Below are 26,689 nucleotides of genomic sequence, written 5' to 3'. Positions count from 1 at the left end.
TTAGCCAAAACTAATTCTAAATCCAAGAATCTAGCGCCATAAGTGGCCCTACTACTGGCAAACATCCTCCACCCACACCTGGGGCTTCAGATGTTTCCAAAACCTTTGGTGGGCATCCTGCTTGCAGGCCCAAGCCCAGAGGCTTAGGGGTTGGATGCCCCCAAGTTTTGCTTGCCCTTAGCCATGAACGTCATGTGCCCCCGGAAGCTGGGGGGGCATGGTGAGCTTCTGCAGGTGGCAGTGGTGCTGTCAGTGGCTGGAGCGTGGCAGTGGCAAGTGGCCAGCTCCCACAGGCAGCCGTGGTGCTGTTGGCAGTGTAGTGGGGATGAGCACCGACCGGTGGTTGGTGACCCCCAATAGACGCCACCAGCAGTGATAGGGGACTGCTTGCAGATGGTGGTGGTGGCAAGTGGTGACTGCCTGTAGTGTCAGCAGCACTTTTTGCAGGGGGTGCACTGCCAATCTTAGGGGGTGCATGTGCACCCCCTCCATGTCGCCAGTGCCCTTAGCCATAAGGCCCTCCGAGCAAGCAAGGGAGCAGACTCCCAGGTCCATAAACTGGGCTTACAGCTGGTCCTGAATCACGCCAGAAGAGTTCTCCTGCGCCGTGATTCAGGAAAATTGCCCTCATGGACACGGGTACATGGTATTTCCCCTGCCAGGTTAAGAAGCCGCTAGGCTTGTCCTGGACCCAAAGCGTGCAGGACCCTGCAGGGGAGCAGCACAGGTGCCTCGTCCGGCCAGGGCCGCCAAGGGGAGGCTGACTTCCAGTCAGGCTGGGGGCGCTGCAGGGCCCCTGGCCGGACAGAAAAGCCCCCGGGCAGCTGTCACAGGACGGGGCAGGAACTGGAAGCCGACCCGCGGTGTTTTGACCGCGAGGCGCCGGGGAAGCGAAGCCCAGGGAGGGCTTTTATTGGCTCCAGCCCGCACGCTGGCCGCGTTGGAGGAGGGGCTTGTTGTCAAGGCTGCGGAGCGGGGTGGGGGGAGGGGAGGCCGGGGCAGGTGCTTCTCAACGGCTCGGGTAGTTTGGCGGTGTGGCCCGGTCAGGTCGGTGGTGCTGCCCACAGGAGCGGGGCCGGGCAGGGAAGGGAAGGGCCGCCACGTGCCCGGGGCAGCGAGCTCCTCCCCGGGGCAGCAGCCGCAGCTCAGTCGCTCTTTCTTGCCTTCGCCCCCCGAGTCGCGCCGCGCACAGGCCTCCGGGTAGGCGCCACCTGCCCCGCCGGGCGCCCCGGAGGGGGGGCGGAGTACGCGGGGCCGCTTTTCGGCTGGAGAGGTCCCTTGCTTTCCCCTCGCTCCTCCCCTCTCCCTCCTCGCCGAGTTCGCTCGCGGAGTCCCCGCAGCTCCACGGCTTGGTGCTCAGCCCGCGCGTGGCTAGCAGCCCGCATCGTGGGATCCCTGTGACCCGCGCTCTCCGAGTCTGTGAAGCCCTGTCCGCGGATCTGTGTAACTTGAGCGCAGGGGCTCCGGGGGGTGTTGCTTGGACGTGTTTGCTGGGGCGCAGGAACAGTTGCCCGCGGGGCTGTGGTCGGCTTACATTCCGATGTGTTCAGCGAGAGAATCAGGTGAGCTCCCTCCCCCCAAAAGACCTTTCTTTCCTTCCCATTGGGAAGGTACAGGCCAAGTTGTGTTATGGGGACTACACACATGCAGGGAGGCTGCTCCGATGTGCTGTATCTCCAGCCGCTGGCAGTGCGTAACAGTTGCACGTGCACCCCCTGCAAAAAGTGATGCCCCCTCCCGCTGCCAGTGGCATCTGCGGGTGGTTCCTGATTGCCGCTGGCTGCTTCCACCACTGCCAGTGGCACCTGCAGGTGGTCGCCAACTGCGGGTTGGCACTTGCCACCCCTCATACCGCCACGGCCACCCACGGCACCATGCCCCCGCCACCAACAGCATCGCCGCTATCTGGAGGTGGTCGTTGTGCCCTACCAGCCTCCAGGGGCACGTGGCATTCATGACTCCAGCACTTGGGAGCAGTTCGAGTCTGCTGGAAGGGGAAGTTACCATGCTCCATCAGGCAGGTGTATCAGCATCCCCTTGCTGAAGAATGGTAGCAACGTTTTGAACTAGAGCTCATTGGACAAGCTTTAGTTCAGAGCACCCTATTGCCATTTTTCAGCGCTGGGACTCTGATAACACTGGAAGCTCTGGAGCTTGTCATTAATACAGCTCGTTAATTAAAATGTTCCCCTGCCTCCAGCACATCTGTAAACTTCAGGAGTTCAAAACTGACTTGGATACTTCTGCAGAGTTTGGCTTAAAAATCATGAGACTTTTTTTTAAAATTATTAATTGGATGGGGGAGGGGGTATGGAGGAGCTGCATTTCTAATTTTGACCCCTAGAAGAAACCATCTACCACCCAACTGTGTGTGGCCACTTTCTGTTTAGTTTGAATACACACAAAGGTTCCCTCCTTTCCCAAAGGTGCCATGGAGAACAGTTCTCCACCCAGCAAGAGAGATGCAAAATTTCCAGAAATTTTCTTTTTCCTCCCCCTGTTTTTAATGGAATTTTGTAATGAAAAACTGAATTTTTGAGGACGTCTAGTTGCTTATTGAAACTGTATTTACTTGTTTCAGGAGAAATGTATCATCTTTAATTCAGGTAGCATGTGGGAAATAGTGCTAAGTGTGTTTATGAAAGCAATACTTCTGGATTCCTTTTTTTTTAATAAGGGCAACTATAGTGTTAGATGTGGAGCTGCAGTCAAATTCTTAAGTATGACTTTTTTGTTGGGTGGGGGGGGAGGGGTTTGTTTTACCTGTTGCCTTATCTCTAAAATACAGGGAAAAATAAAATGTTGAGAATAGAAAGCATCAATATCAGGCACATTTGCACATGTGCCCTGCTGTGCATTTGGTACTGTGCAGTCATTTAGTACTTGACTTAGCAAGTACTAAATGACTGTACAGTTCCCACCGATGCACAGATCATTTTCAACCCTACTATGTAGTAGCAGTGGTGTCACAGCTAGTGCCTGCGGATGCTATATCACCATGGCAATGAGCTACGTTGCTGTAGCGGCCCATGTAGATGCACCTATTGACTTGTAAATAAAAGGACAATTATATCCATAGGGCTCAGAAATAGAATGTAGCTAGAAAGCTAATGCAGATACAGAAAATGTTTTAAAGAAAAAGTTTGGAAAAATAACATCCCTATATGAATTTACCATGATGTACGTAGCACAATAGTAAAGACCCACAGTAAACCTTACAGATTTAAACTTCATAGTACATGCCAGCGAATCATCATATATGGAGTCAGGCCTGTTTATTGTGCCAATGGAATTGTGAGCCTGCACGTGGAATCAGGGTGTGGACACAAAATGCTTTTACGCTGGTGTCATCTGCCTTTACCTGAAACTGGATGGGGAGTGGACACATGATGTATAATTACATACAAGTGTAAATTGTTCAGCTCCAAGAATAAAGTTACACTTCAGATACCAGAGTACAGGAGGTATGTCCACCTCTCTACTCCCTTTTCCAGGGTAGCCCTTTGTTCAATATAAACAGTCTCTTACTGTACTGAACTGACCCTCCTGCCACCTAGTGGATGATGCTGTAATAACAATAACAAGTCCTCTGGCAGCCTACCCCAGAGAATTGGTTCTGTCTGCTCTGGACACCAACTTATCTTACATCAGTATCCAAACCAGTATAAGATGCCCTGGTGTAAATGTGTTGTGTGTGTCTATATACCAAGTGTTTCATGTACAGAGTTCTGTGCAATAATAAAGGAACTCCATTTGGACTGCAGAAATGTGGGTCTTTTATATTAAAAGTGTCATGTGCTTGGTGCTGCTGCTTGCAGCCATGCAGTGCAGTGTGGGCTTGGAGCTACTGCAAAATTCTCCAGGCACATGGAGCTTCCTGGTGTCACTGTCCAGATCATCCCCATTACAACTTGCGTTCCAGCCTGTAGGAACCTGCACATCTTTTCTTGTAAAAAACAAAAAACCCCAAAATAATAATTAAAAAACAACATTTGTGTGGTTCTGTGTATGAGTCTGGTTGTTTGGGGCCAGGGGTTACCAGCACATAGCTCACTATGGGTATATGGTCTTTACTGCCAGTCTGACGTGTTTGTGTTGTAATCATTCACATGTGTTGGTTGTTCAACCAATCTCCCCACTCATTGCTGGGCAGGGGCAGGATCTGTATCTCTTCTGTTGTGGTTTTCCTGTTGGTAATTGTCCTGGTGGTGGCCACTCAAGTTCCTTGCTGTATCTGAATCTCTGACTTCTGATCAACCGATGGTCGATGCCTGATCATCAGAGTCATCTAGGCGCTGGTCTCTTCTGTCATTATGTATTAATTCCCTGACATTGCTGCTCTGCAACTGTTTATAGTTTTTTCTCAATTGCTGACCCTCTGGGCTAAGGTCCTACAAAGCAATTACCCACAATGACAGCTTGGACAGTGGTCTTTTGCATGGTTGCTGGATGGTTGCTCCCAGACCATCTTACCTGTGCGGAGAGGCCTCCATTTTCTAGTTCCTCTACTGTAATATGCTGCTTCTCTGTCTTGTTGTTCTGTCAGTAGCCTCTCTGTGTTGTCTTCTTTCCCTCCATCCAGTTGCAGCAGGCTGTCCCTCACGGAGAAGTACTGTCCTGGTTCTTTACTCCATCGATGTCTGGGCTGGGCTACTATCAAGTCCCTGAAAGGGGATATTGCAGCGTATCAAACAAAGCCAGGTAAGGGTGATATCCCGTCCTTTTTGCCTTTTCCATGAGCCTTTTGACTGTCTTGACAGTTGATTTAGCCTTCCTGTTACTTTGTGGGTACCTTGGGGTAGAAGTCTTATTATGCTCAAGCTCCCATTTTGTACTAATTCTTTTGAATTAGCCGGTGATTGGGCTAATCAGCTGTGCTGTTGGGGAGGTTTCCTTTGCTTTCTTTTGCTCCCTGCCTGCTGCCGCTTCCCCAGAAAGGCCTCCGCTCACCCCCGCCCAGGTAATTTCCCACCAATTTCAGGCAGGAAGGGCGTTTCCTGCTGTCCAGGGAAATGGGAAGGAGATTTTCTGCTTTCTCTGAAAAACAAGAGAACACAATTTAAGTGGATCCCTAGTCATCTAATCCAGTCCCCAAAAGAAAAGCCTATGCTGCAGATGAGGCTTGAACTCACCTCAGCCTGAAGTAAGTACCATGTACCAACCCAGTGTACCACTGTAATAGATGGTTGCTTTTTTTTTCTGAGGTCTCAGCACTCATCAGAAGCCTTCATCATCTGCTCTAATGTACTGACTCCTCAGGTAAATATACTGAATTCACTTCTCTGCCCTTTGTCCCAGTGAGGTAATGGAAAAGATTTACCTTTATTTTCTCATTCTTGTTTGCCGTGGTCAACTGTGTATACAAGGTCAGCTTCTACTGCTTCCATCAGTGTTGCAGAGTCTTGTGAGGGGGGGAAAAAAAGGGTCACTGCCTTTAAAAACAACTTTAACCCATTTCAAAAGAGGGGAGTGGGGTACTTATCTAGCTGCAACTCTCAAAAAATTAAAGTGACTTAAAAAAAACCCCAAGCCCAATTCTACTTATTATAAGCAGACTTGGCAACACTGGCTTCCATGCTGCTGCCAGGTTCTTTGTCTAGAAATCCAAACTGCAGGGGTTTTGAGTCCCTCCATACTGCCTGGTCTCTTTGCTGGGTGGACGAAACGGCTGTGTTTCATAGAGCTGGAATCTCTATTAGAAGAGCTGTGTGCTAGGTGCTGTTGCTTGCAGCCGTGAGTGTACTCAGAGCTATTGCAAAATTCTCCAGGTGCATGGAGCTGCCTGGTGTCACCCTCGAAATCTTCCCCCTTACAATTTGTGTTCCAACCTGCATATTACATCAAGTGTCATTACTATAGACAAAATGAGCCATTTCATAGATTCACAGATTGTAAGGCTAGAAGTGACCTCAGAAGATCATCAGGTCCAGCCCCCCTGCACCAAGCAGGAAAGACAACTGGGGTCAGGTGACCCTAGCAGGGTGCCCATTGAGTCTCCTCTTGAAGATTTTTAGGGTAGGCACTTGTACCATCTCTAGAGGGAGCTTATTCCACCCTAGTTGTGAAGTATTTTTCTTAATGTTGAGCCCTGAAATAGTATTCCAGGAGTTTGTGACCAGTACTCCTAGTTTTCCCCAAGGGTGCCCTCATGAGCAGTTGTTCACCAAGCCGTTCATGTATGCTTCTGATGTAGTAGTAAACTGCTGCCAAGTACCCTCTCAGCTTTCTTTTTTTCAGGCTGAAGAGTCCCAGATCCCTTAGCCTTTCCTCATATGGCTTGCCATGCAAGTCTGATCATACAGGTGGCCCATCTCTGGACTCTCTCAAGCTTTACCATCTCGTTGTTAAAGTGTAGCGCCCAGAACTGGATGTAGTACTCCAGCTGCGGTCTCATCAGTGCTAAGTAGAGTGGGAGAATCACTTCTTTGGTTTTACTGGAGATGATACATGCCATGGTATTTTTAGCCCTGCTGGCTACAGCGTTGCACTGCTGGCTAATGTTCATACTGTGGTCTATTATTACCCCCAGGTCCCTTTCATTTGTAGTGCTGGTCAGGTTGACATTTCCTGACCAGGGGATTTCTCGTCCCCAGGTGGAACACTTTACATTTCTCAGTATTGAACTACCTCTGGTTCCGGTCCGCCCAACTTGCAAACCTGTCCAGGTCCGCCTGCATCTGCACCCTATCTTCAAGTGTGACCACGCTTTTCCGTAACTTGGTGTCATCTGTGAACTTGGCCAGTGAGCTCTTCACCCCATCCAAATGATTGATGAAGATGTTGAACAGCACTGCACCAAGCACTGACCCTTGCGGGACACCACTGGTCATTTCCCGCCAAGGTGACACAAATCTGTTCATTAGAAATCTCTGAGTCCTGCCCCACAGCCAGTTTCCTAACCACCTGACTATCTCGCAGTTGAGCTCAGTCTTCAAATTTTCTCGCAAGAACATCATGGGATACCATAGCGAAAGCTTTTTGGAAGTTGAGGTATATAATGTCAACCACCTCTCTCTTATCCAGGTGGTGAGTCACCTGATCATAAAAGGAGACGAGATTGGTAAAACAAGACCTGCCCGCAATTCAGCCCTGCTGGCTGTCATTCAGCATCCTACCTTCTGCAAGCCTGTTGCACATAGACTCCTTAATTAATTTTTCCAGGCTTTTCCCTGGGATAGGACTTAGACTAATTGGCCTATAGTTATCTGGGTCCTCCTTTCTCCCCTTCTTGAAGATGGGGACAACATCAGCTCTTTTCCAGTCCTTGGGGACCTCCCTGGAGCACCGTGAGTTTTGGAAGAGATTCACCAGGGGTTCCGCAATCACTTCAGCCAGCTCCTTCAGCACTCTTGGATGAAGTTCATCCAGACCTGCTGATTTATATACGTCCAGTTTCTTTAACTGATCACACACCAGTTCTATGGGAATAGTAGGAAGGCAGTCATTTGAACCCTGCTCATTTTGTACCCTAGCTGGTGTGATTTTTCCCCTTGGCCTGGTGAAAGACTGAAAGCAAAGTAGTCATTCAGGAGTTCAGTTTTCTCCTGAGTGCCAGTGAATAGCTGTCCTGAGTTGCTGAGCAGTGGCCCCACGCTCCTCAGTTAAGGAACTGGCTTTTGGGCTGGGATTAATGCTAGGAATCCTTTTTGGGCCACCCCAAACTGTCACTGGGAGACTCTCCCAGAAAACCCCGACCAGAGTCTTGCCCAGCCCAAAGCACTGTTTAGCTGTGCCAGGCTGCTAACTAACAGCCCGCCAGGCATTTAACTAAGTATATGGGCTTGAATAAGGAACAGGCTTTTGGGCTGGGATTATGACCGGAAACCCTTTTTAAACCACCCAACACCATGCCTTTCTGGTACCAGTGGACTCTCCTGGAGAACCCTGACCAGAGTGTTGCCTGGCCCAAAGTACAGTTGGTGTGCACCAGGTATCCAAATGACAGCCCTCCATGCACACTGCACTAAGTGTATGGCTTGAATAAGAAATTGGCTGTTGGCCTGGGTTTATGGCTGGAAATGCTTTTTGGGCCACACCACACAATACCTCTGTACTAGCAGGGGACTCTCTCAGAGATCCCTGACCCAGAGTCTTGCCTGGCCCAAAGCACGGTTTGTTCATAGCAGGCTACCAGCTGACAACCTCCTCCATGCCCATTGTAGTAAGAATATGGGTTTGAATAAAGAACTGGCTTTTGGGCTGGGATTACAGTTGGAAATCCTTTTCAGACCACCCTACACTATGCCTCTGTGCTACTAGGGGATTCTCCTGGAGAACCCTGACCAGAGACTTGTCCAGGCCAAAGTGTAGTTGGTGTGCACTAGGTGTCCGACTGACAATCCCTCATGCCTACTGTAATAAAGATATAGGCTCGAATATTGAATTTGGCTGTGGGGTTATGGCTGGAAATTCTTTCTGTGTCATTGGGAGACTCTCCCGGAGATCTGACTAGAGTCTGGCTTGGCCCAAAGTGCAGTGGCTGTGTCATGCTGATAACTCACAGCCCCCCAGCCACTGAACTAAGTATATAGCCTTGAATAAGGAACTGGCTTTTGGGCAGGAATTACAGCTATAAATCCTTTTTGTGTGACCTGACACTGTAACTCTGTACCACTGAGAGTCTCTCCCAGAGATCCCTGACCAGAGTCTTGCTTGGTCCAGAGTACTGTTTGACTCTGCCAGACATAAACTGACAGCCCCCTATGCCCACTGTATTAAGTATATGAGCTGGAATAAGGAACTGGCTTTTGGGCTGGGATTACAGCTGGAAATCTTTATCTTGTTTTTATCTTATCTTGCTGGGATCCTATGACCCCAGCTGACTTCCTGCCCTTTGGGTGGGGGGCTGGACTTGATGATTTTCTGAGGTCCCTTCCAGCTCTAATGTCTATGAAAGTCTATGAAATCCTTTTTTGGGCCACCCCATACCGTGCCTCTCTGCCACTGGGGGGACTCTCCCAGAGAAACCCAAGCACAGTCCTGTCGAGACGATAGCAAGGTTTGTCTGTGTTGGCAATGTGTAGAGGGTGCATGTGCACCCCCTGAGATTGGCTGTGCCCCCCGTGAGAGAAGTGCTGGCAGCAGGGATCGGCTGCTGGGGGCGGCAGAAGCGGGGGCTAACAGGGCTCAGCCCCCACAAATGCCAGGGTAACCCAGCCGCAGGCTGCTGCAGCAGAGGGGAGGGACATGCTGGGCTCACAGCTGGCCCAGCACAGCAGACAGGTAGGTAAAGTTTCTTCCTTTAGTTTCTGAGGTGGGGGGTGGAGATCAACGCCACACCCTCCCCCCCCCCAGCCCCAGGGCAGCGCCATGCCATTCTGGGGAGCTCTGCTTCTGAGCTGCTAGTCAGACTCTTTAGCAACCTCTCCTGATGGCTGCCTGCCTGTGTCCCCCAGATACACAGGCAAAGGCAAGTAACAGAACTGGGCCTGGCTGCTCTCTCCCCCTCCCTTGCTCAACCCTGCTGCAGATTGAACATTATATAACTTAAGGTGGAAAAAAAGACCACTGAGGGACTCAAGCCCTCTGAATGGAAGTCAGACACCTTAGCCATTAGGCCACACAGCTTTCTAGAAGCTACCTTGTTCCTCCCAATATTAAACATTTATAAGTCACCCTCGAACTCAACAGGGCATGGGGTAGGGGTGTCTATCTTTCAACTATACAACAAGGGCATTCTGGAGTTTGCTGACCATCTAAGCTGTATTGAAAGTATGAAACATGCACTTCAATGTGATCCATGACATCAAATAGTTAAGATTACCCTCCTTAACACAATGAAGCAATTTGCTGGATTGGGTTCAGAGTCAAGGTTGATGGATGACTGCTTATCAATTTCTTGTAAAATTTCTACTCCTATAGGTGTACTTGGCCTGATATATTGGTCCCCCGCTTTTTCCCTTGTGGTTTTCTGAAGTGCCAAACAGTCAACAATGTTGTGCCCATCTTTATATCATTTCCAAAAACGATAGGGTTTTGCATAGTGTTATAAAAGAGTGTGAAAAGATGACGTAGTTATGCCTCCCAGCCTTGAAACACACACGTGTGAAAATATTTTATTGGTGTAGTTGCACCCTTAATGTAAGTCCCTGCCTCACAGCACCAACTTAAGCAAGAATTATCAACAGGTTCTTTATAGTCAGTCGTAGATTCAGACCCAAAAATTGGTTTGTTTTTATTGTAGTAAATCATTTTCTTCATCATTTAGAGAGAGAGTTTAATCTTTCCTGCCCTCATTATTCACCTGATTACTATACCTTGCAGCAGAGGTACTGGTGGATTTAAGGGAAACTTCATTGTCTTTCCTGAATATACTTTCAGATTTGGGAAAATGGGGAAGTTCAGGAACTACTTATTAATCAAAAGGAAAGCCCTTTGGTCTTGTCTGGTACTTCAGCAAACTTTTACTGGTCAGTGTAGCCTCACATATGGTACAGAACCATGGTGTTATGTCAGCAATATCCTGAGCAGATTGAAACCCCAAGCATGTAGGGTGAAACCAATCATTACACTGAATCACACTGCACATAAGACCTTGAACCCTCAGGTTGCTTGCACACACAGTAACATTTCCACTGAAGTTGTATTTAATGTCTTAGATTTCAAGCCCCTCCTATCCTCCTGACAGATTATAGAGCCATTTTCTGAATTTCAGTGCATTTCTATGAAGCCTAACAACTATGCAGCCCCAAACCGATTTCTCCGTTCTTTCTGTAACCATGACAATTCATGCAGGAAGGCCCTGACTATATCCTCCTCATAACCAGTGCTTCCCCTTACATCTTTCCAAGGAATTGTCTCACCTTTTGACACTCAAAATTAAATAGTAGACAAACCAAAGTTCACCACCAAATGAGCAGAAGGATCACAACGCCCAAAACGGCAAGATAGGCCACTGGAACAGGAGACAATGGAAAAAAATGTTACCACCCCTGGCTCCTAGCAATGTGCCAGGGAAGGTCTTGGAGTCAAGTGACTACATTTGAAATGCTAAAAGGTCAGAAACACCTAATTATCCTCAGGCAATTTAACCTTCAGGTAATATAACAACCTCACTTCCACACTACCCAGATATAATTAAAAGATTATATTATCCAGCTGAGCCTGGACGCTATAGTTAGTGGTGATCTCCCCCAGGTTTACAGATCTGGAAAAATCTGGCCCATATACTTAATACAGTGACTGATTGGGCTGTCAGTTAGCAGCCTGGTATGTCCAAACTGCACTTTGGGCCAGGCAAGACTCTGGTTAGGGTTCTCCTGGTGCCACAGAGGCATAGTGTGGAGTGGCCCAAAAAGGATTTCCAGCCATCGTCCCAGCCCAAAAGCCAATTCCTTATTCAAGTCCATATACTTAGTATAGTGGGCATAGAGGGGGCTGTCAGTTGGCAGCCTGGCAGGGCCAAACCACATTTGGGCCAGGCAGGACTGCACTCTGAGTTCTTCAGGACAGTCCCCTGCTGGCAGCGATGTGTAGTCTGGGGTGGGCCAATAAATATTTTGCACCATAATCCCGTCCTAATCTGATATTTATTTTTTAGGGCTCTGTACTTGATGCAGGATATTATTTTACATACTAGTAAGATGTACATAGTTGATGAAATCCTTTCTCTTTAGAATGTGTAATTCATAAACAACAAGCTTTTATTGGGTATAGTTTAGCTTTGAAAACAGAATTGGAAATAAGGAACTGGGAACAAGGAACCAGCCTCATCCAAATCTCATTGATTTCATTATTAAAGGTAGTGCTTAAACTAGTTTAAGCATGCCTCCTATTTCCTGGCAGAACAGCCAGCTCTTAGCACCTCATTAATGATTATTATATTATGACTTAGTGTGCTCTGATATTTTCACAGTGTTAAAGTTTGTTTCATTACTTGGTGTTTAATTGCCACCTTGAAATTGACAGGACCTAGTTAATTTGGGGGTTGCTAACGGCACAGCTGCTAGGACAGTAGAGCTTATCTCCTGGCCTAAGGGTCAGATCCAGGCCACCTGCTGCCAAGTTTCTGGACTCATGAGGAGACCCTGGGGAAAGGGTAACATGGGACCCAATTCTGGTCCTCAGGGCCGGGCTGGGGCAGAACAGGGGGCAGTCCTGGGGTGTTTATACACGTGCTCTAGGAGTGTGTGTGGGGGTGCTTTAATTAAAGAGGTTCTGAGAGCTGCTATAATTAAAGCTCTCAGAGCATCTTGTGTATCAGCATCCCCACACTTCAGAATGGTGGCAGAGGTGCTTTATTTAAAGCTCCAAGAGCCTTACATAAAGCATCTTCATTGCCATTTTTAAGCACGGGGCTGCTGATACATGAGATGCTGGCAGCTGCTAGAACTCAGCAGTTACCATGCTCCAGGAGACTCGATTAAGTCTGCTCCGAAGCACTGAAATTACAGCGTGTTGGAACAAACTTGCTGCTCATGTATAGGCACCCCTGGAGCACAGGGTTTGATCCTGGTGCACAGGGTAGATCCAGCCTGTGGACCAGCCCTTTGCCACTTACCCAGCCTGTGGGGCCAAAAGGTTGAACACCACTGGGCTAGAAGAATTAGTTGCTCTTGCTCCCCATAAAAAAAAAAATTCTAACTATTTAAGTTGGTCTAATGAAAGATATGAGATTTACCCGAAGAACCTTGTCTGCCTATGTCCTTAGACCAACATGGCTACAACCTACACCCCTGCTTTCCATACATACTCCTGTTGGACAGATAAGCCTACTATATGCTGCTTAGACTGTATAAAGCCCCACAGTGCTTAGACATTATAATTGCCTAATACTATCAGTTTTGAAATAAAAGTCAACCTCACTAGAAATACTTACTAGTTACCACAAAGCACTTTGAAGGACCGATGTGCAGCAGTCGTCATATCATTTCTTTCCCTATTCATTCAGAGCAAATGATGTTCCACGTCCATTCCTTTCCCCCGACATTTCCATTTTTTCCTGCAGAAAAAGCTGGGGGAGGGTTATATTTTTTTTCCAATGGATTTTTTTTTCATTTTTCTACCCCTGTGGATATGTGTGGACTTTAGGGAAGTTTTGCCAGCTCCTGAAGGAAGAAATCCTCGAGACAAACCTCAGGGAGCAGCTATATTCAACTTCTGAGTTTGCCTAAAATACCCTGAGACAATGAAGCGGATTTTGCACCCAGTACATAGTCGTGGGGCCCTTCCCACACAGGCCCTGTAACTTGGGCTCCTGATAACTTACGGACTAATGACTGTGTGGGTGGTACTGATGCCCTGCAGTACCTCCTCCCTGCCACTGGGGGTGGCTGCAGTGCCAGCTCGCCCTGTTGCCAAGCAGCCTCTCTGCCTCCACGCTTCCTCCGTGGATCAGAGGAGTGACTGGTGTGGGTGGAGAAGGGGAGGCAAGGGCTCGGGGTGCGGGGGTGGGGGGGCACTGAGACACCCAGGGGTCAGGGCACTGGGGCCAGTGGCACTAGATATCTTCTATCCCCTTGGCTGCCGTGTCCGAGCCTTTATAGCCCATGGTCCCTCACTGACGTCCCCAACCCCAGCACCATCCCAGCCCCACCTCCATCATGAGACAGATCCCTGCTGAGCCAGTGCTGGGCCCCAATCCTGGCCCCTGCCAGACGTTCTCTTGCCTCCCACATCCAAGATTCCTGCTCCCCTAAATCCCTTGTGGGGTGGGCACCCCCCTCCTCAGACTCTCACTGAACCCCTGCCCCCATACATACACATACAAGTGCCATCCAGCTGCTGCTACTACCCATGTGCCACCCCACCTTCCCCTCCATCCCCTGGTCCTCAACCCGGGCTCACTGGCCTCCGCACCCCCACACAGCTACCTCCCCCATCCTCTCGGTTGCTGGGCTCAAGGGGAAGGGGGAGCAGGGGTAGGCAGTATACAGTCCTTTGCAGCCTCTGAGCCCAGAGGGGACAAAGAAATAGGTCCTGGTCTAGCCAATTTGCACAACCTGTGGGGGAGGAAGGGAGCTTCATACACTTCTGTGCTCTCTTTGACTCTCTCCTTTGAGCAAGCTTGGCAGCTCTGCTCAGAGGGGAGTTCAGCAACCTGATTCTCCACCAAGCAAGTTGGCACCAGGGTAACACCACTAATTCTGTGGTGTTGCATATTCCTAAGAGCAAAGCAATGTGTGGGTGAAGCAGGCCCAGGGATGTCCTGGGGGAGGGAGACAGACAAGTGAGCACAGAACACGAAAGTGGGGAGTGAGAAAGGGGGACGTTCACTTCCCGAGGGAAAGAGTTTCTGTCTCTGAAGTTGCCATAGCATGGCAGGAATCTGCCCTGCGTGAGGTAAAACCTAGATTGCTTCCTTCAAGACTTTCTCCCTAGGGTCCTCAAATAGCAATGCCGTTCAAAAAGACTCCAAACAAGCAAAAATTCAATGTAACCATTTATTGCCGTCCTATATTGAGTGTCTAGCTCTTCTTGGACGCATTTCCAAGTTCTGGTTTTTCTTTCAGAACAGCAATCAAAGTACCAAGTGGCATGGGATGGAAGCAGTAAGCCAGCAAAAGCCTTAGCTTTCCTTTCTTACACAGGACTTGACTCCCAAGTTTTCCCAGCCACCTTTTAAAACAAAAAGGTGAGTAATTTGCCAGTGTACCTGCTGATTTAGTTGTACTAGTGTCTGGTAACTAAGAGTCAACTGAGCTATCAGTTTACATTAACCATTCTTTGTCAGTGTGGAGTTTGTGCACCCCAACACCTAGGCCTTGGAATAAAGCACTCTAATCTTTTATATTCCTGGAAACAGACTCTGAACCAAATGCATCTTTGGCATAGGTAGATATTCCACAGCTGATTTTTACCTCTTTCTAAAATTAATTCAGCCTTTTCAAAATGTAATAGAAATTTACCGGACAGATGCATATACTGTTTGCCATCTAAGAAAGTCTGTCCAAGCCCAGTGGCCCATTGGTCTAGTGTAGTTAAGGTATGCCAGTTTTAGCCTAGGGCTTGATGTGGCCAGCATTACATCCAGCTGCCTTTGACTCCCAGCCTAAGTGACCAGGTCTCCATTTACAGCTGAGTCACCTGGGGATGTATATACTTAGATATTGGTCTAGAACAGGGCTTGAGTTTATATCTCCAGAACTAAAGTGTGACATCTTAACTGTGCACACACCAACTGCAGACACTTCCTCAGCCTAAGAAAGGGTTTTTAAACCCAAAAGTTTGCTAAAAAAATTTTCCCCAACTATTTAAGTTGGTCTAATAAAAGATATTAGATTCACCCAAAGAACCTTGTCTTAAATGTTCAGGCATTTGTGCCCCTGTTTAGTATCACTTCAGTGTAATGTTACGAATGGGGGGGAGGGGGTAGAAATTTGTTCCTCTGTCAAAAAAGATTATTCATCTCACATGAGTGCATAAATAAAAAAATTTCAGAGCGCAGATTATTTGTGGGCAGATTTTCAAAATGAACTGTCTAATGTGTCAGCAAAGCTTGTACACAGAACCCTTGTTCAGGCATCCAGATGTATGCTACATGCACAAGACAAGTCAATGTGTGCTAAAGTGTCTGTGTAAGTAGCTTTTGTGTGCAAATACCCTTTCAAATTTGGGAACCCAGGTCCTGGACACAGGTTTGACTGGTTTAATCTATGCTGATAGTTATATAAATCTAGCTTGCAGTGTTAATTTGCAGCGCAAAATGTACTGTCTGAAGTCACTTGTATGAGGAAAAGTGACTGTGCAAAATTTGCTGTTTTATTCAGTTGAAAACAGTATTTCCTAGGACAGGCAAAGAATGGCTGGTGTTAGAAAAAACACAGTTGCATTTGTTCAAAGTCCACTTTACAGTAATACTGATCAAACCAAGCTAATTTTATAACACATATAAACAACTATTCCTTATTAGATTCTTGAATGTATTCTTAAATGTATTCCTGTTGCTTTAGTTGCATCCATTCAAAATTCATTTGACTGAGAAACAAAGTAGATTTTTAAAAGATTAAAAAATAAAGATGCTCATTATGTTTTGCAGACTCTGTCACAATGAGCAAGAATATTCAGGAGTTAAGGTAGTATCTCCCTTTTTCATGTATTTGTTTATGACTAAAGTTGTTTTTGAAATGTCCCTCTGTTTATCATTATGGTATATACCTCAGTTATTGAATCTGGAGGTGAATGAAATATTAAATTGGAATCTCTTGGCAATAACATGGCCAGAAATACAAAAAATGTGCTATGAGATTGGAGCTCACAGGTTCTAAGTGGAAAGGAGCTCACAGGTTCTAAGTGGAAAGGAATTAATTGTGTTTTGAATTATATACATGTGCCAGGAGAGGACAGTACTGGAACTTATGGCACAGGACCATCCCACAGGCCAGGAAACAGGAGAGTTTGGGTGAGGATTTGAGTGGGGACTTCCCTGGGGAATTTGTGTGGATACTTTCCTTTTTACTGTTCTTTCAGCTGCTGAGTGGAAGGAGGTAAAGGAGGAAGTGAAAATCTTTGCGAAGTAGCAGCACAAGAGCTAGCAGGAGAATCAAACAGGATGGCTAGAAAATGTTGCAGTGTCATGGCACAGCTATAGAGTGTTTTCAGGGGGGCGATCACACAAAAAACTGTAACTTCTGTTTGCACCATGTATAGACAAATACTAACCTGTGGCACAAGAGTTAATTACTCCATCCTAATAGCACTGCACATGTAGATGCTGAGACTTTATTGCAGAGCTAATTAGTCAGCTCCACAGTAAATGCCCATGCTGGTCATCCCTGTGAGTATTAATTATACTTCCCAGGGTGATCTTGAGGAGATCAAAAGTGACTACATGGCACAAGGGTAAAAGGGATGGAAGCCCAAGTGTTCTCATCAATTCTGCCAGGCAAGTGTAAAGGCCCATCAAGGAGCAGATGTATCCTGGAGATCAATACATGGCTGCATAGATGGGGTTGCCAGCAGGACTTTCACTTCTTCAACCATGGGGTGATATTCCAGGAAGGTGGACTGTGGGGAAGAGATGGGGTCTACCTGACAGACAGAGAAAATTGTCTTTGCTTGTAGGCTTGCTAATGCTAACCTAACAAGAAGGGCTTTAAAATTAGGTTCACCTGTAGAGAGAGACAAAAGCCCAGAGGTAACAGCCTAGAGGCCTAGATAAAAAAACCCCCCAAAAAACGTAATAAAGGGAAGCAGTAACAGAAGCCCTAGCCATGTCCTCAGGGAGAGGATCAGACAGTAAGTCCTGAACTATTTATATACTAATGAGACCAAATGAGAAGAACTTGAGGTGCTAGTACAAATACAGAATTATAATGTAATTCAGATTACAGAGGTGTGGTGGGGTAGTTCACATGACTGTAGTATGGTCATAGATGAGTACAGCTTGTTCAGGAAGGGTAGCCAGGGGAAAAAAGGAGGAGGTGTTGCCTTTATATATAAGTCAATGGACATGGGTTCTGTGATGTGGTATGAAGTAGAAGGTAGGCCTCATGAGCAGAGGGGAGAGCAGCAGAGGAGGTGACATGGTGGGTATCTGCTACAGGTCACCAAATCAGGAGGAGGTGGATGAAGCCCTCTTTAAAGAACTGAAAACTTCCATATTACAGGATTTGGTTCTCATGAGGGATATTAATTATCAGAACATCTCCTGGGAAGGAAACACAGCAGTGTACTAGCAGTCCAAATTCCTTGAGTGTGTTGGAGATAACTTTTTGATTACTGATGTTAGACAGGGCAAAAGGGGGTGGAGGGTGTGACAGAAAGCCACTTTGGTTTCTCCCCAAAATCTCTGCCCTGTGACAATGTGATAAAATCTCTGTGCTGTGACCATTTGAGTAGGGTGGGCTCAGCAGAGGAGACCACACCCTTACCCTGTCTCTTTAGGTAACTTGAGCTGGCTGCATTCCTGAGGGAGGGGGGAAACCTCCTCCCTCTGCCTACGTGACTGGTACCTGGGTGAGGGGCATCTACCTGGTGGGCTGGAATCTGCCTGGTAACAGGTGATGTATTTCAAATTGGTTGGCTTCCACTGGACCAGGTGAATGAGGTCACAGGGAATATATAAGTTAGGACGGGTAAGGAGGCGGTCTCTTCGGCCATGAGGTGAGGCAGCAGCCATGCGGGGGACACAGAGAAGCTTTACCATCTAAAATTGGCTCTCTCCCCCAAACTCACGAGCTAGAAACCGCCTGCCTCCAGAGGGGAAACTTCACCAGCCTCTGGAAGATGCTTGTAAGCTACTCAAGATCTGATTAGATATATAGCTGGCAGTAACCTAGATGCGTGATCAAAAGGCTACCTCAGCCAGACTGTTTGCTCTTTAGGATTTCTAGGATATTGCTCAATCTTGTACCCTATTTTCACCCTACCCCTGTAACCAGTAAAGTCTCCCTTTGTGACTGGTGTGGGAGACTTATTGAGGTGTGGGTCTAAATTATGCCTAAGAGACCCCTTAGGTCTGCGGACTAAGGGAGACTGTACTTTTTGCCCCCGGACTTGGGGAAGTGCCCCAAGTGCATGTACTGGATCGAGTACCCGTAGGACATTAGGCTTGTGTTTCCCCAAGGACATAGGGCTGGGAGCGAGTCCATTCTTGGGGTGGTGGCGGCGACTTTACCCCCAGGCTAGTGTATGTGCTCCAGGAAGGGGTTGGGCCGGACATAAGGCGCCCCTAGGGAGGCATTCGGAGCCTGGCAGGTGGTCGGGCGCAGGGAGGTGGGCGGCTCAACGCAGGAGCGCCCCCTACTGGCCTGCCACAGAGGGCAGCAGCTCTTTCCAACCCTGAAGAAGCAGCTCATTGCTTAATTAATGAGTAATAAGGCTGGAACCAGCAGCTAATTGCTTAACTGATGAGTCATTAGGGTGCCCATTGTTTTCCTCTTTAACCCTTTGCTTTCTGTCCCTTCATCTCTCTTTCTCCACTGTCCACTAACAGGGGTAAGGGTTCCCTATTACCAGTGTTGTCCCTAGGGGTGTGCATGGCCCAGGGCATATCAGCCTGTGCGGGGCCATGGGTGGCAGCCAGAGCACAGAGGCGGCAGCGTGTGGGAGCTGCAGTGGATCTGGCTGCATGTGGTTGCTGTGGTAGGGCCTGTACGGTACTATCTTGTGGGGCTGCCCAAAGAATGGGGCCTGAGGCGGTTGCCCCGATTCACTCTCCGCTCCGGGACAGCCCTGCCCATTACAGTTCCCTTTCTATAAATTCAATTATTACTGATGATGTGTGAGGTGAAGTCAACATTTATTGATGTTTATTGATAAAAAAAATCAAATTCTGTCTGTGGCAGGGCACTATGTGTGCCTGCCACTTTAAGGCCCTGGAGCTGGCAGCCTCCAGGTGCCTAATGAGGGCAGCCATTTTAGGCTCAGGCCTGCCTATATAAACAAGGCAGTTTGGCTGCTGGAGGAGAGGCAACAAAATCACTTAGCCTGAGGGAGGAGCTGTAGGGGATGGTAGGAGGATCTTGCTCCTGGGTACGACTAGAAACTACACCCTGCTGGGAGTGGGTGGCCTGGTGGGGCTCCCAGTGGTGCGGGAGCCCCCAGGAAATGCCAGGCCAGTGATCACCCCAGTGAAAGGCTGGTTGGGGCGCCTTAACCCCTAACCCTCACCTTCGGGTGGGTCGCGTACACCGGAGGTAGTTGTGGGGGTGCAAGCCCCAAGGAGGAGAGTTGGAGGCCAGGTTTGGTCAAGGCCGCCTGAGCCCTGTGGGAGTTCGAGACCCCGAGGAGGAGAGTTGGGGCCAGGCATGGCTACGGCTACCTGAGCCCACCTGTGGAGGGAAGCCCCAAGACCCTGAGTAAAGGGGGCATTATGAGAAGTGTGGAGCCCCCCCCAGTGTGAGGGGGACCAGCGCTGTGGAGCTGCCTCCCCAGTGTGAGGGGGGCCAGTGCTGTGGAGGGAGAGGGGGCTCAGCCAGAGGGCAAGGGAGCTGAGTCCCGACCCCAGTAAGTCCTCCACCATTGGGAGGCAGAGTGTGGGTCAAAGATAACACTGGTCATAGCACCACGACCTGCTGCCCAGGGTGGGAGTGAGAGCCCTCTGTGAGACCCTGAGCCACCAGTCATGGTGTGAGGTACCCCAGCTCCCCACGTCTGTAAAGGAGGATCCAGAGAGGGGGACCCCAGGATAAGAGCATGGGTTATACAGGGCCTGCCAGAGCTTCCTCTGACTGGCCCAGGTGGGGGCCAGGATCAGAAGGGTCAGAAGGGCAAGGAGACCCACCGAGAGGGATGCCCAAGAGCCAGGGGCCTGGGGTCCTGACTGGCCTGGAGATGGGCCGAGGCTAGTATGAGCTGAAGGTCCCACTGAGGGGACCACACCCGAAGGGGAACCGATGGCAGGACGATATATGGCCTGGTATGATGGCAGCAGAGTCCACCTGAAGGGAGGAACCCAGGTGGGGTCCTACAGTAGGATTCTGGGCCCCATCGTGGGGGACTGGCACATTTGAGAACATCATGATGTCATCAGCAAGGCTTGGGCTGCGGTGTAGGGGAGGAATGGAGGTGCAGATAGCGCCCCTAGCAGCAGGGCAGAAAATGGGCAACCTCCCGCCTAATTACATGTATTAATTAATCAATTAAGACCAAGGCATGGCAGGCTAGAAGGTGGGCGGTTAGCCCAAGAACAGGTGCGTGGGCCTCCTGGAGATCGGCCCCGGTAGCCCCCCTGTTACACTGTCCAGTCTAAGTGTGGGCCAACAATGTGCTTTTGTTGCAAAACAAGCCAACAGCCTACTAGGTTGATTTAAAAGGAGTGTTACTTGTAAATCCAGGTAAATGATTCTTTTACTCTGTTTTCTAACGGTGAGGCCTCACCTAGAGTACTGTATCTAGTTTTAGGTCTCACACTTTAAGAAGGTTGTGGACAGTTTGGAAAGATCCTGGTGCAGAGTAGCAAATACGGTTAGGGACTTGGCAAGCAAGACTTATGAGGAAATGCTGAAAGAAGTAGGGCTTAGTGTGGAGAAGAGAAGACTGATACTCCATAAACATACTTTTGAGCAGCACTTTGGCACCTACTTATGTGTAGTACAAACTATTTTTTTCTGGAAAAATACATTTCTGTGTATATGAATGGATATACATACACACATACACCTCTGCTTTCACATCCCTGTCTCGTGACCGGTCTGGTTCAACTGACAGGCCCTAGCATACACACACCATTACAGCAACAACTTCCTATTACAGTACTTGCACCTGTGCCCCTATACACCCATCTGCATATCTTTACTCATACAATGTAACATGTAGCACATGAACTTCCACCTTGGACTGTCCTCTCCATGGACTGCCACCTTGATGGATTGGAGAGGCTTGCATGTACCTATGACCCTAAAAGCAACACTGTCAGGAGTCTTGTATTCCTGGTAGAGTTATCCATGGTGGTAAGGTCAAAGGTGAGGTATCAGGCAAAGAGCAGTCCAACACAATATAACATAAAGTCCTCAATGGTGGAGCAGGCAGATAAAAAAGGTATATTTTTCAATGGCTGCAAAAGTCGGAATTCTCAGATCAGCTCATGGAGCCAGTTAAGTCAAGGGACGTGGTCATCATGGGTGACCTAAACTATCCGGACATCTTCTGGGAGGAGCAGTCAGCCAGGTCTGACCGCTTACGTAGGTTCCTAGCCGAGTTACAAGACCTCCACCTAACTCATGAGGTGCACAGTCCCGCCAGGTTGGACCTGGTTGGACCTGTTCCTTGCCACAGGCGATGACCTGGTGAGGGGACTGAGGGTTCTCGACCACCTGGGCGATAACGATCATGGCCTACTGGAATTCACCATCCAGTGCAGGGTGTCAGAGGCCTGCAGCAAGGCAGCAGCCCTGGACTTCAGGAGGGCCAACTTCAATGAGTTAAGGGGATTGGGCGGGGAGGCACTGAGGTCCCAGAGGGGAGCGGACTTGGAGTCCAAGAAGAGTGGTCGTTCCCTAAGGAGACAATCCTCCAAGCCCAAAGGGTGACAGTCCCAGCACTGATCAAAGTGGGCAAGAGTGCTCAAAAGCCCCCATGGCTCACCAAAGGCATCCAGGAACGTCTCAAAGCTAAAAAGGAGGCATACACCCAGTGGATGGGAGGGGCCACCATCAAGGAGGATTATACTTTCATTGCTCAAGATTATAGGGATGCTGTTAGGAAGGCTAAGGTGGAGACAGAACTGGGACTAGCGACCCGGATCAAGGATAACAAGAAGTCCTTTTTTAAATACATAGGGAGTAAAAAGAAGGTACCGCGAAATATAGGGCCTCTGCAGGACACACTTGAAAATCTGGTGGTTATACCAGATGACAAAGCTAACCTCTTTAACAATTTGCCTCCATTTTTCTGAGCAGGGACTGGGACATCCCCCCCTACTGGGATCCTGGATGGACCCAGGGGAGGCACAGCCAGACCCAGGGTCAGTGAGGACCTAGTCGGGGAACTTCTGTGGGACTAGATGTGTTCAAATCAGCAGGTCCAGATGATCTCCACCCCAGGGTGCTGAGGAAATTGGCAGAGGTCATTGCGGGACACCTGGCACAGCTTTATGAACACTTATGGTGCTCTAGCGAGGTGCCAGAGGACTGGGAAAGGGCCAGTGTGGTTCCCATTTTCAAAAGGAGGAAGGAGGACCCAGGAAACTACAGGCCCATTAGTCTTACCTCTGTCCTGGGAAAGCTCTTTGAAAAAATTATCCAGGAGCACATCTGCGAGGGACCAGCAAGGGAGATTATACCTAGGGGCAACCAATATGCGTTCATTAGAGGCAGGTCCTGTCAGACCAACCTGGTAGCCTTCTATGACCAGGTCACAAAATCCTTGGATGGAGGTGTTGTGATGGATATAGTCTTTCTGGACTTTAGGAAGGCCTTCGACACTGTCTCTCACCCCATTCTTATTAAAAAATTAGACGACTGTGCTGTCAATGCCTACACAGTCGGATGGGTACTTTGCGTCGGTCTTTCATCAGTCCCATGGGACGCCCATGCCCATTACAGGACAGGGAGGCCAGGATGAGGGAGATTCCTTGCCCTCCATCAATGCTGACCTTGTGAAAGAACACTTTGAGAGTCTGGACACCTTCAAGTCAGCTGTCCCTGACAATCTACACCCCAGGGTACTCAAGGAGCTGGGTAGCATCATAGCCCAGCCTCTGGCACAGATCTTTGAGAACTGGTGCTCTGGTGAAGTGCCCAAAGATTGGAAGAAGGCCAGTGTGGTGCCTATCTTCAAGAAAGGGAGGAAAATGGATCTGGCAAACTACAGGCCCATCAATCTGACCTCTATCCTGGGCAAGGTCTTAGAAAAGATTATTAAAGAGGCCATTCTTAACAGACTGGCTGACAGCAACATCCTGAAGGATAGCCAGCATGGGTTTGTTGCAGGTTGGTCTTCCTTGACCAGTCTCATTTCCTTTTATGACCAGGTGACTGATCAGCTGGACAAGGGAGAGGAGATTGATGTCATATATCTTGACTTCAAAAAAGTCTTCTGTCTGGTATCCCATGATCACCTCTTGGCAAAACTGGCCAACTGTGGCCTTGAGTCCACACGATCCGCTGGCTGGGGAGTTGGCTCTGTGGTCGGACCCAGAGAGTGGTGGTTGACGGAAGTCTATCATCACGGTGCCCTGTGACCAGTGGGGTCCCTCAAGGCTCTGTCCTTGGACCCATATTGTTCAACACCTTCATCAATGATATGGACATTGGAGTCAGAAGTGGACTGGCCAAGTTTACAGATGATACCAGACTCTGGGGTAAAGCATCCACACCTGAGGACCGAAGGGCAATCCAGGCTGACCTTGACAGGCTCAGGAAATGGGCGGATGAGAACTGATGGTGTTTAACACTGGAAAAATGCAAGGTTCTCCACCTTGGGAGGAAAACCTGCAGCAACCTTATAGGCTCAGCAGTGTTACGCTGGCTAGCACTACGGATGAAAGGGACTTGGGGGTCATGATTGACCACAAGATGAACATGAGCCTTCAGTGTGATGCTGTGGCTAGTAAAGCAAACAAAACTCTGGCTTGCATCCATAGATGCTTTTCAAGCAAATCCTGGGATGTCATTCTCCCCTTGTACTCGGCCTTGGTGAGGCCACAGCTGGAAAACTGTGTCCAGTTTTGGGCTCCACAATTCAAAAAGGATGTGGAGAAGCTTGAGAGAGTCCAGAGAAGAGCCACATGCATGATCAGAGGTCAGGAAAATAGTCCCTACTATGACAGGCTGAGAACTATGGGGCTCTTTAGCTTGGAGAAACAGGTTCAGGGGCGATCTGATAGCCACCTATAAGTTTATCAGGGTTGTTCACCAGAATCTGAGGGAACAATTGTTCACCAGAGCACCCAAGCAATGACAAGCTCAAACGGTTATAAACTCCTGCAAGACCATTTCAGGCTGGACATAAGAAAGAATTTCTTTACTCTTTGAGCCCCCAAGGTCTGGAATAGCCTGCCATCAAAGGTGGTTCAAGCACCTACAATGAACACCTTTAAGAGAAATTTGGATGCTTATCTTTCTGGGATCCTATGACCCTAGCTGACTTCCTGCCCCTCGGGCAGGGGACCGGACTTGATGATCTTCCGAGGTCCCTTCCAGCCCTAATGTCTATGAAATCTAGAAAAGAAGGACAGGCTACAGCTAGATCTGGACAGGTTACAGGGGTGGGCGGATGAGAATAGGATGGGATTTAATACTGACAAGTGCAAGGTACTGCACCTGGGGAGGAAGAACCAGCAGTATACCTACAGGCTGGGGAACTCCATTCCTGTCAGCACAGAGGCAGAGAAGGATCTTGGAGTCACTGTTGATTCCAAGAAGAACGTGGGCCTCCAGTGTGAGGACACTGTCAGTAAGGCTAACCGCACCTTGTCATGCATCCACAGGTACATTATGAGCGGGTCCAAGGAGGTGATCCTCCCCCTCTATGCAACACTGGTTAGGCCGCAGTTGGAGTACTGCATCCAGTTCTGGGCGCTGCACTTCAGGAGGGATGTGGACAACATGGAGAGGGTCCAGAGGAGGGCCATGCGCATGGTTGGGAGTCAGCAGGGCAGGCTCTACGAGGAGAGGCTACAGGACCTGAACCTGTTCAGCCTCCACAAGAGAAGGCTGAGAGGGGATCTGGCGGCTGTCTACAAACTGGCCAAGGGGGACCAGCAGACAATGGGAAAGTCCCTGTTCCCCCGAGCACTACTGGGAGTAACAAGGAATAACGGCCATAAGTTGACTGAGAGTAGATTCAGGCTAGACATCATGAGGCACAACTTCACAGTTAGCGTGGCTAGGATCTGGAACCAACTTCCAAGGGAAGTGGTGCTCGCTTCTACCCTGGGGGTCTTCAAAAGGAGGCTAGATAATCATCTAGCCAGGGTCATTTGACCCCAGCATTCTTTCCTGCCCATGGCAGGGGGTCGGACTTGATGATCTGCTCAGGTCCCTTCCGACCCTACCAACTATGAAACTATGGATGAAGGCTGCAGTGGAAGACAACCCCAGTTGTCTTGGATCTCTTTTCCATGGGACACAGGTTTCTCCTCTGCCAAGGTATGTGCAGTTGCTGATGTGCAATGGCTCTTTATATTAAACAAGTCACGTGCAGGCTTTTCCTACTGGTCCAACGTCTACTACAATAACTAGTACCAATACCCTTAACTTCTACAAAGTCCTGTGGTGATGGACAAGTGGTGATGGAGACAGACGAAGTAATCACTGGGAGTCCCTAGTCATAGATCCACATGCAGGTGACAATCATGTGTTGACCTCTTCTCACTTGGAATGAGACAGGAGGCTGATTCAGCAGCTGCAGTCATGACTGAGCTGTCTTTAGGATCCCCTCTGCTCACCCCGCACAGGAAGGGGACTAGAAGAGGTATCCCAAACATAGGCTGCCCTATCTTGTCTTACCCAATGGGATAGAGGCTTCGAGGAGGGTCACTTAGACTGCAGTCAAAAAGCAAAAATGTCCTTTGCCTCCTGAAATGTATGAACCCTACTAGAGGACCTGAACAGTGACAGACTTGAATGTGGAACAGCTGTTGTCGCCTGAGAAGTCTCACGATACAACATCGATATCACTGCTTTCAGTGAGACCAGACACACAGACGTGGACCATCTGAGGGAGGAGGGGAGTGGCAATACATTCTTCTGGAAAGCAAAATCTGTAAACAGGTGAATACAGGGCATTGGTTTTGTCATTAAAACCCAGATTCTGAATGACCAAATTCCCTGTTGGCATTAACAAGTGGCTCATGACTCTCTACCTCCAACTGACCAACACTGCATTTGCTACCATCATCAGGGCATATGCCCTAACACTCAATGCTGAGGAAGAAAAATAAGAACAGTCCTATGCTGACCTTGATGAAATTCGGACTGTCATCCTGAAAGAGGATACGATTATCCTTCTTGGAGATTTTAATGCAAGAGTTGGCCAGGACTTTAAGATGTGGAGGGGCACCATTGGGAAGGAAGGAGTGGGCAAGGCCAATTCCAATGGCATCCTCTTACAGAATAAATGTACAGAGTGTGACCTTGTCATTATTAACACTATCTTCAGACAACATGACAGGTACAAAGCACCATGGCAATACCTCCTCTTGAAACAATGGTACCTCCTTGATTAAGTCATCATAAGAGCGCATGATCTAAAAGACGTTCATATCACGCATGTTATGAGAGGAGCCAATGACTACTGGACTGATCATTGCTTAGTGAGATCAATCATGTCCATTAGGTTTGCATTGAAACATCAAAAACAACCC

At 48.6% G+C, this 26,689-nt stretch overlaps 1 protein-coding gene and 1 long non-coding RNA gene across 4 annotated transcripts in view; one reads left to right on the top strand and one right to left on the bottom strand.

Moving 5' to 3' along the window:
- Window positions 1–517: 517 nt before the first annotated feature.
- CCDC158 (coiled-coil domain containing 158) overlaps window positions 518–26,689 on the top strand; it is a 112,608-nt gene continuing 86,436 nt past the window's right edge. Inside the window, exons 1-6 of one of the 3 annotated variants that reach the window (XM_090032039.1) lie at window positions 518–1,562; window positions 4,583–4,701; window positions 5,205–5,259; window positions 6,594–6,841; window positions 14,451–14,572; window positions 15,977–16,013. In XM_090032039.1, coding sequence (XP_089888165.1) covers window positions 15,988–16,013 — 26 coding nt within the window. In that variant the 5' untranslated portion in view covers window positions 518–1,562; window positions 4,583–4,701; window positions 5,205–5,259; ... (1 more) ...; window positions 14,451–14,572; window positions 15,977–15,987. The remainder of the gene's footprint in view (window positions 1,563–4,582; window positions 4,702–5,204; window positions 5,260–6,593; window positions 6,842–14,450; window positions 14,573–15,976; window positions 16,014–26,689) is intronic. The other 2 variants (XM_090032040.1, XM_090032042.1) reach the window with 2 other exon arrangements.
- Window positions 4,711–26,689, bottom strand: part of LOC149871046 (uncharacterized) — a 61,953-nt gene continuing 39,974 nt past the window's right edge. Inside the window, exons 2-3 of the long non-coding RNA XR_016440178.1 lie at window positions 5,321–5,401; window positions 4,711–5,037 (exon numbers count right to left, since the gene is read on the bottom strand). This is a non-coding gene — a long non-coding RNA (uncharacterized LOC149871046). The remainder of the gene's footprint in view (window positions 5,038–5,320; window positions 5,402–26,689) is intronic.

The sequence above is a fragment of the Crocodylus siamensis genome, chromosome 2 (genome assembly GCF_052110815.1).
Source record: "Crocodylus siamensis isolate JL-2025a chromosome 2, ASM5211081v1, whole genome shotgun sequence".
Classification (NCBI taxonomy): Eukaryota; Metazoa; Chordata; order Crocodylia; family Crocodylidae; genus Crocodylus; species Crocodylus siamensis.
This window is presented reverse-complemented; position numbering and strand designations above follow the sequence as displayed.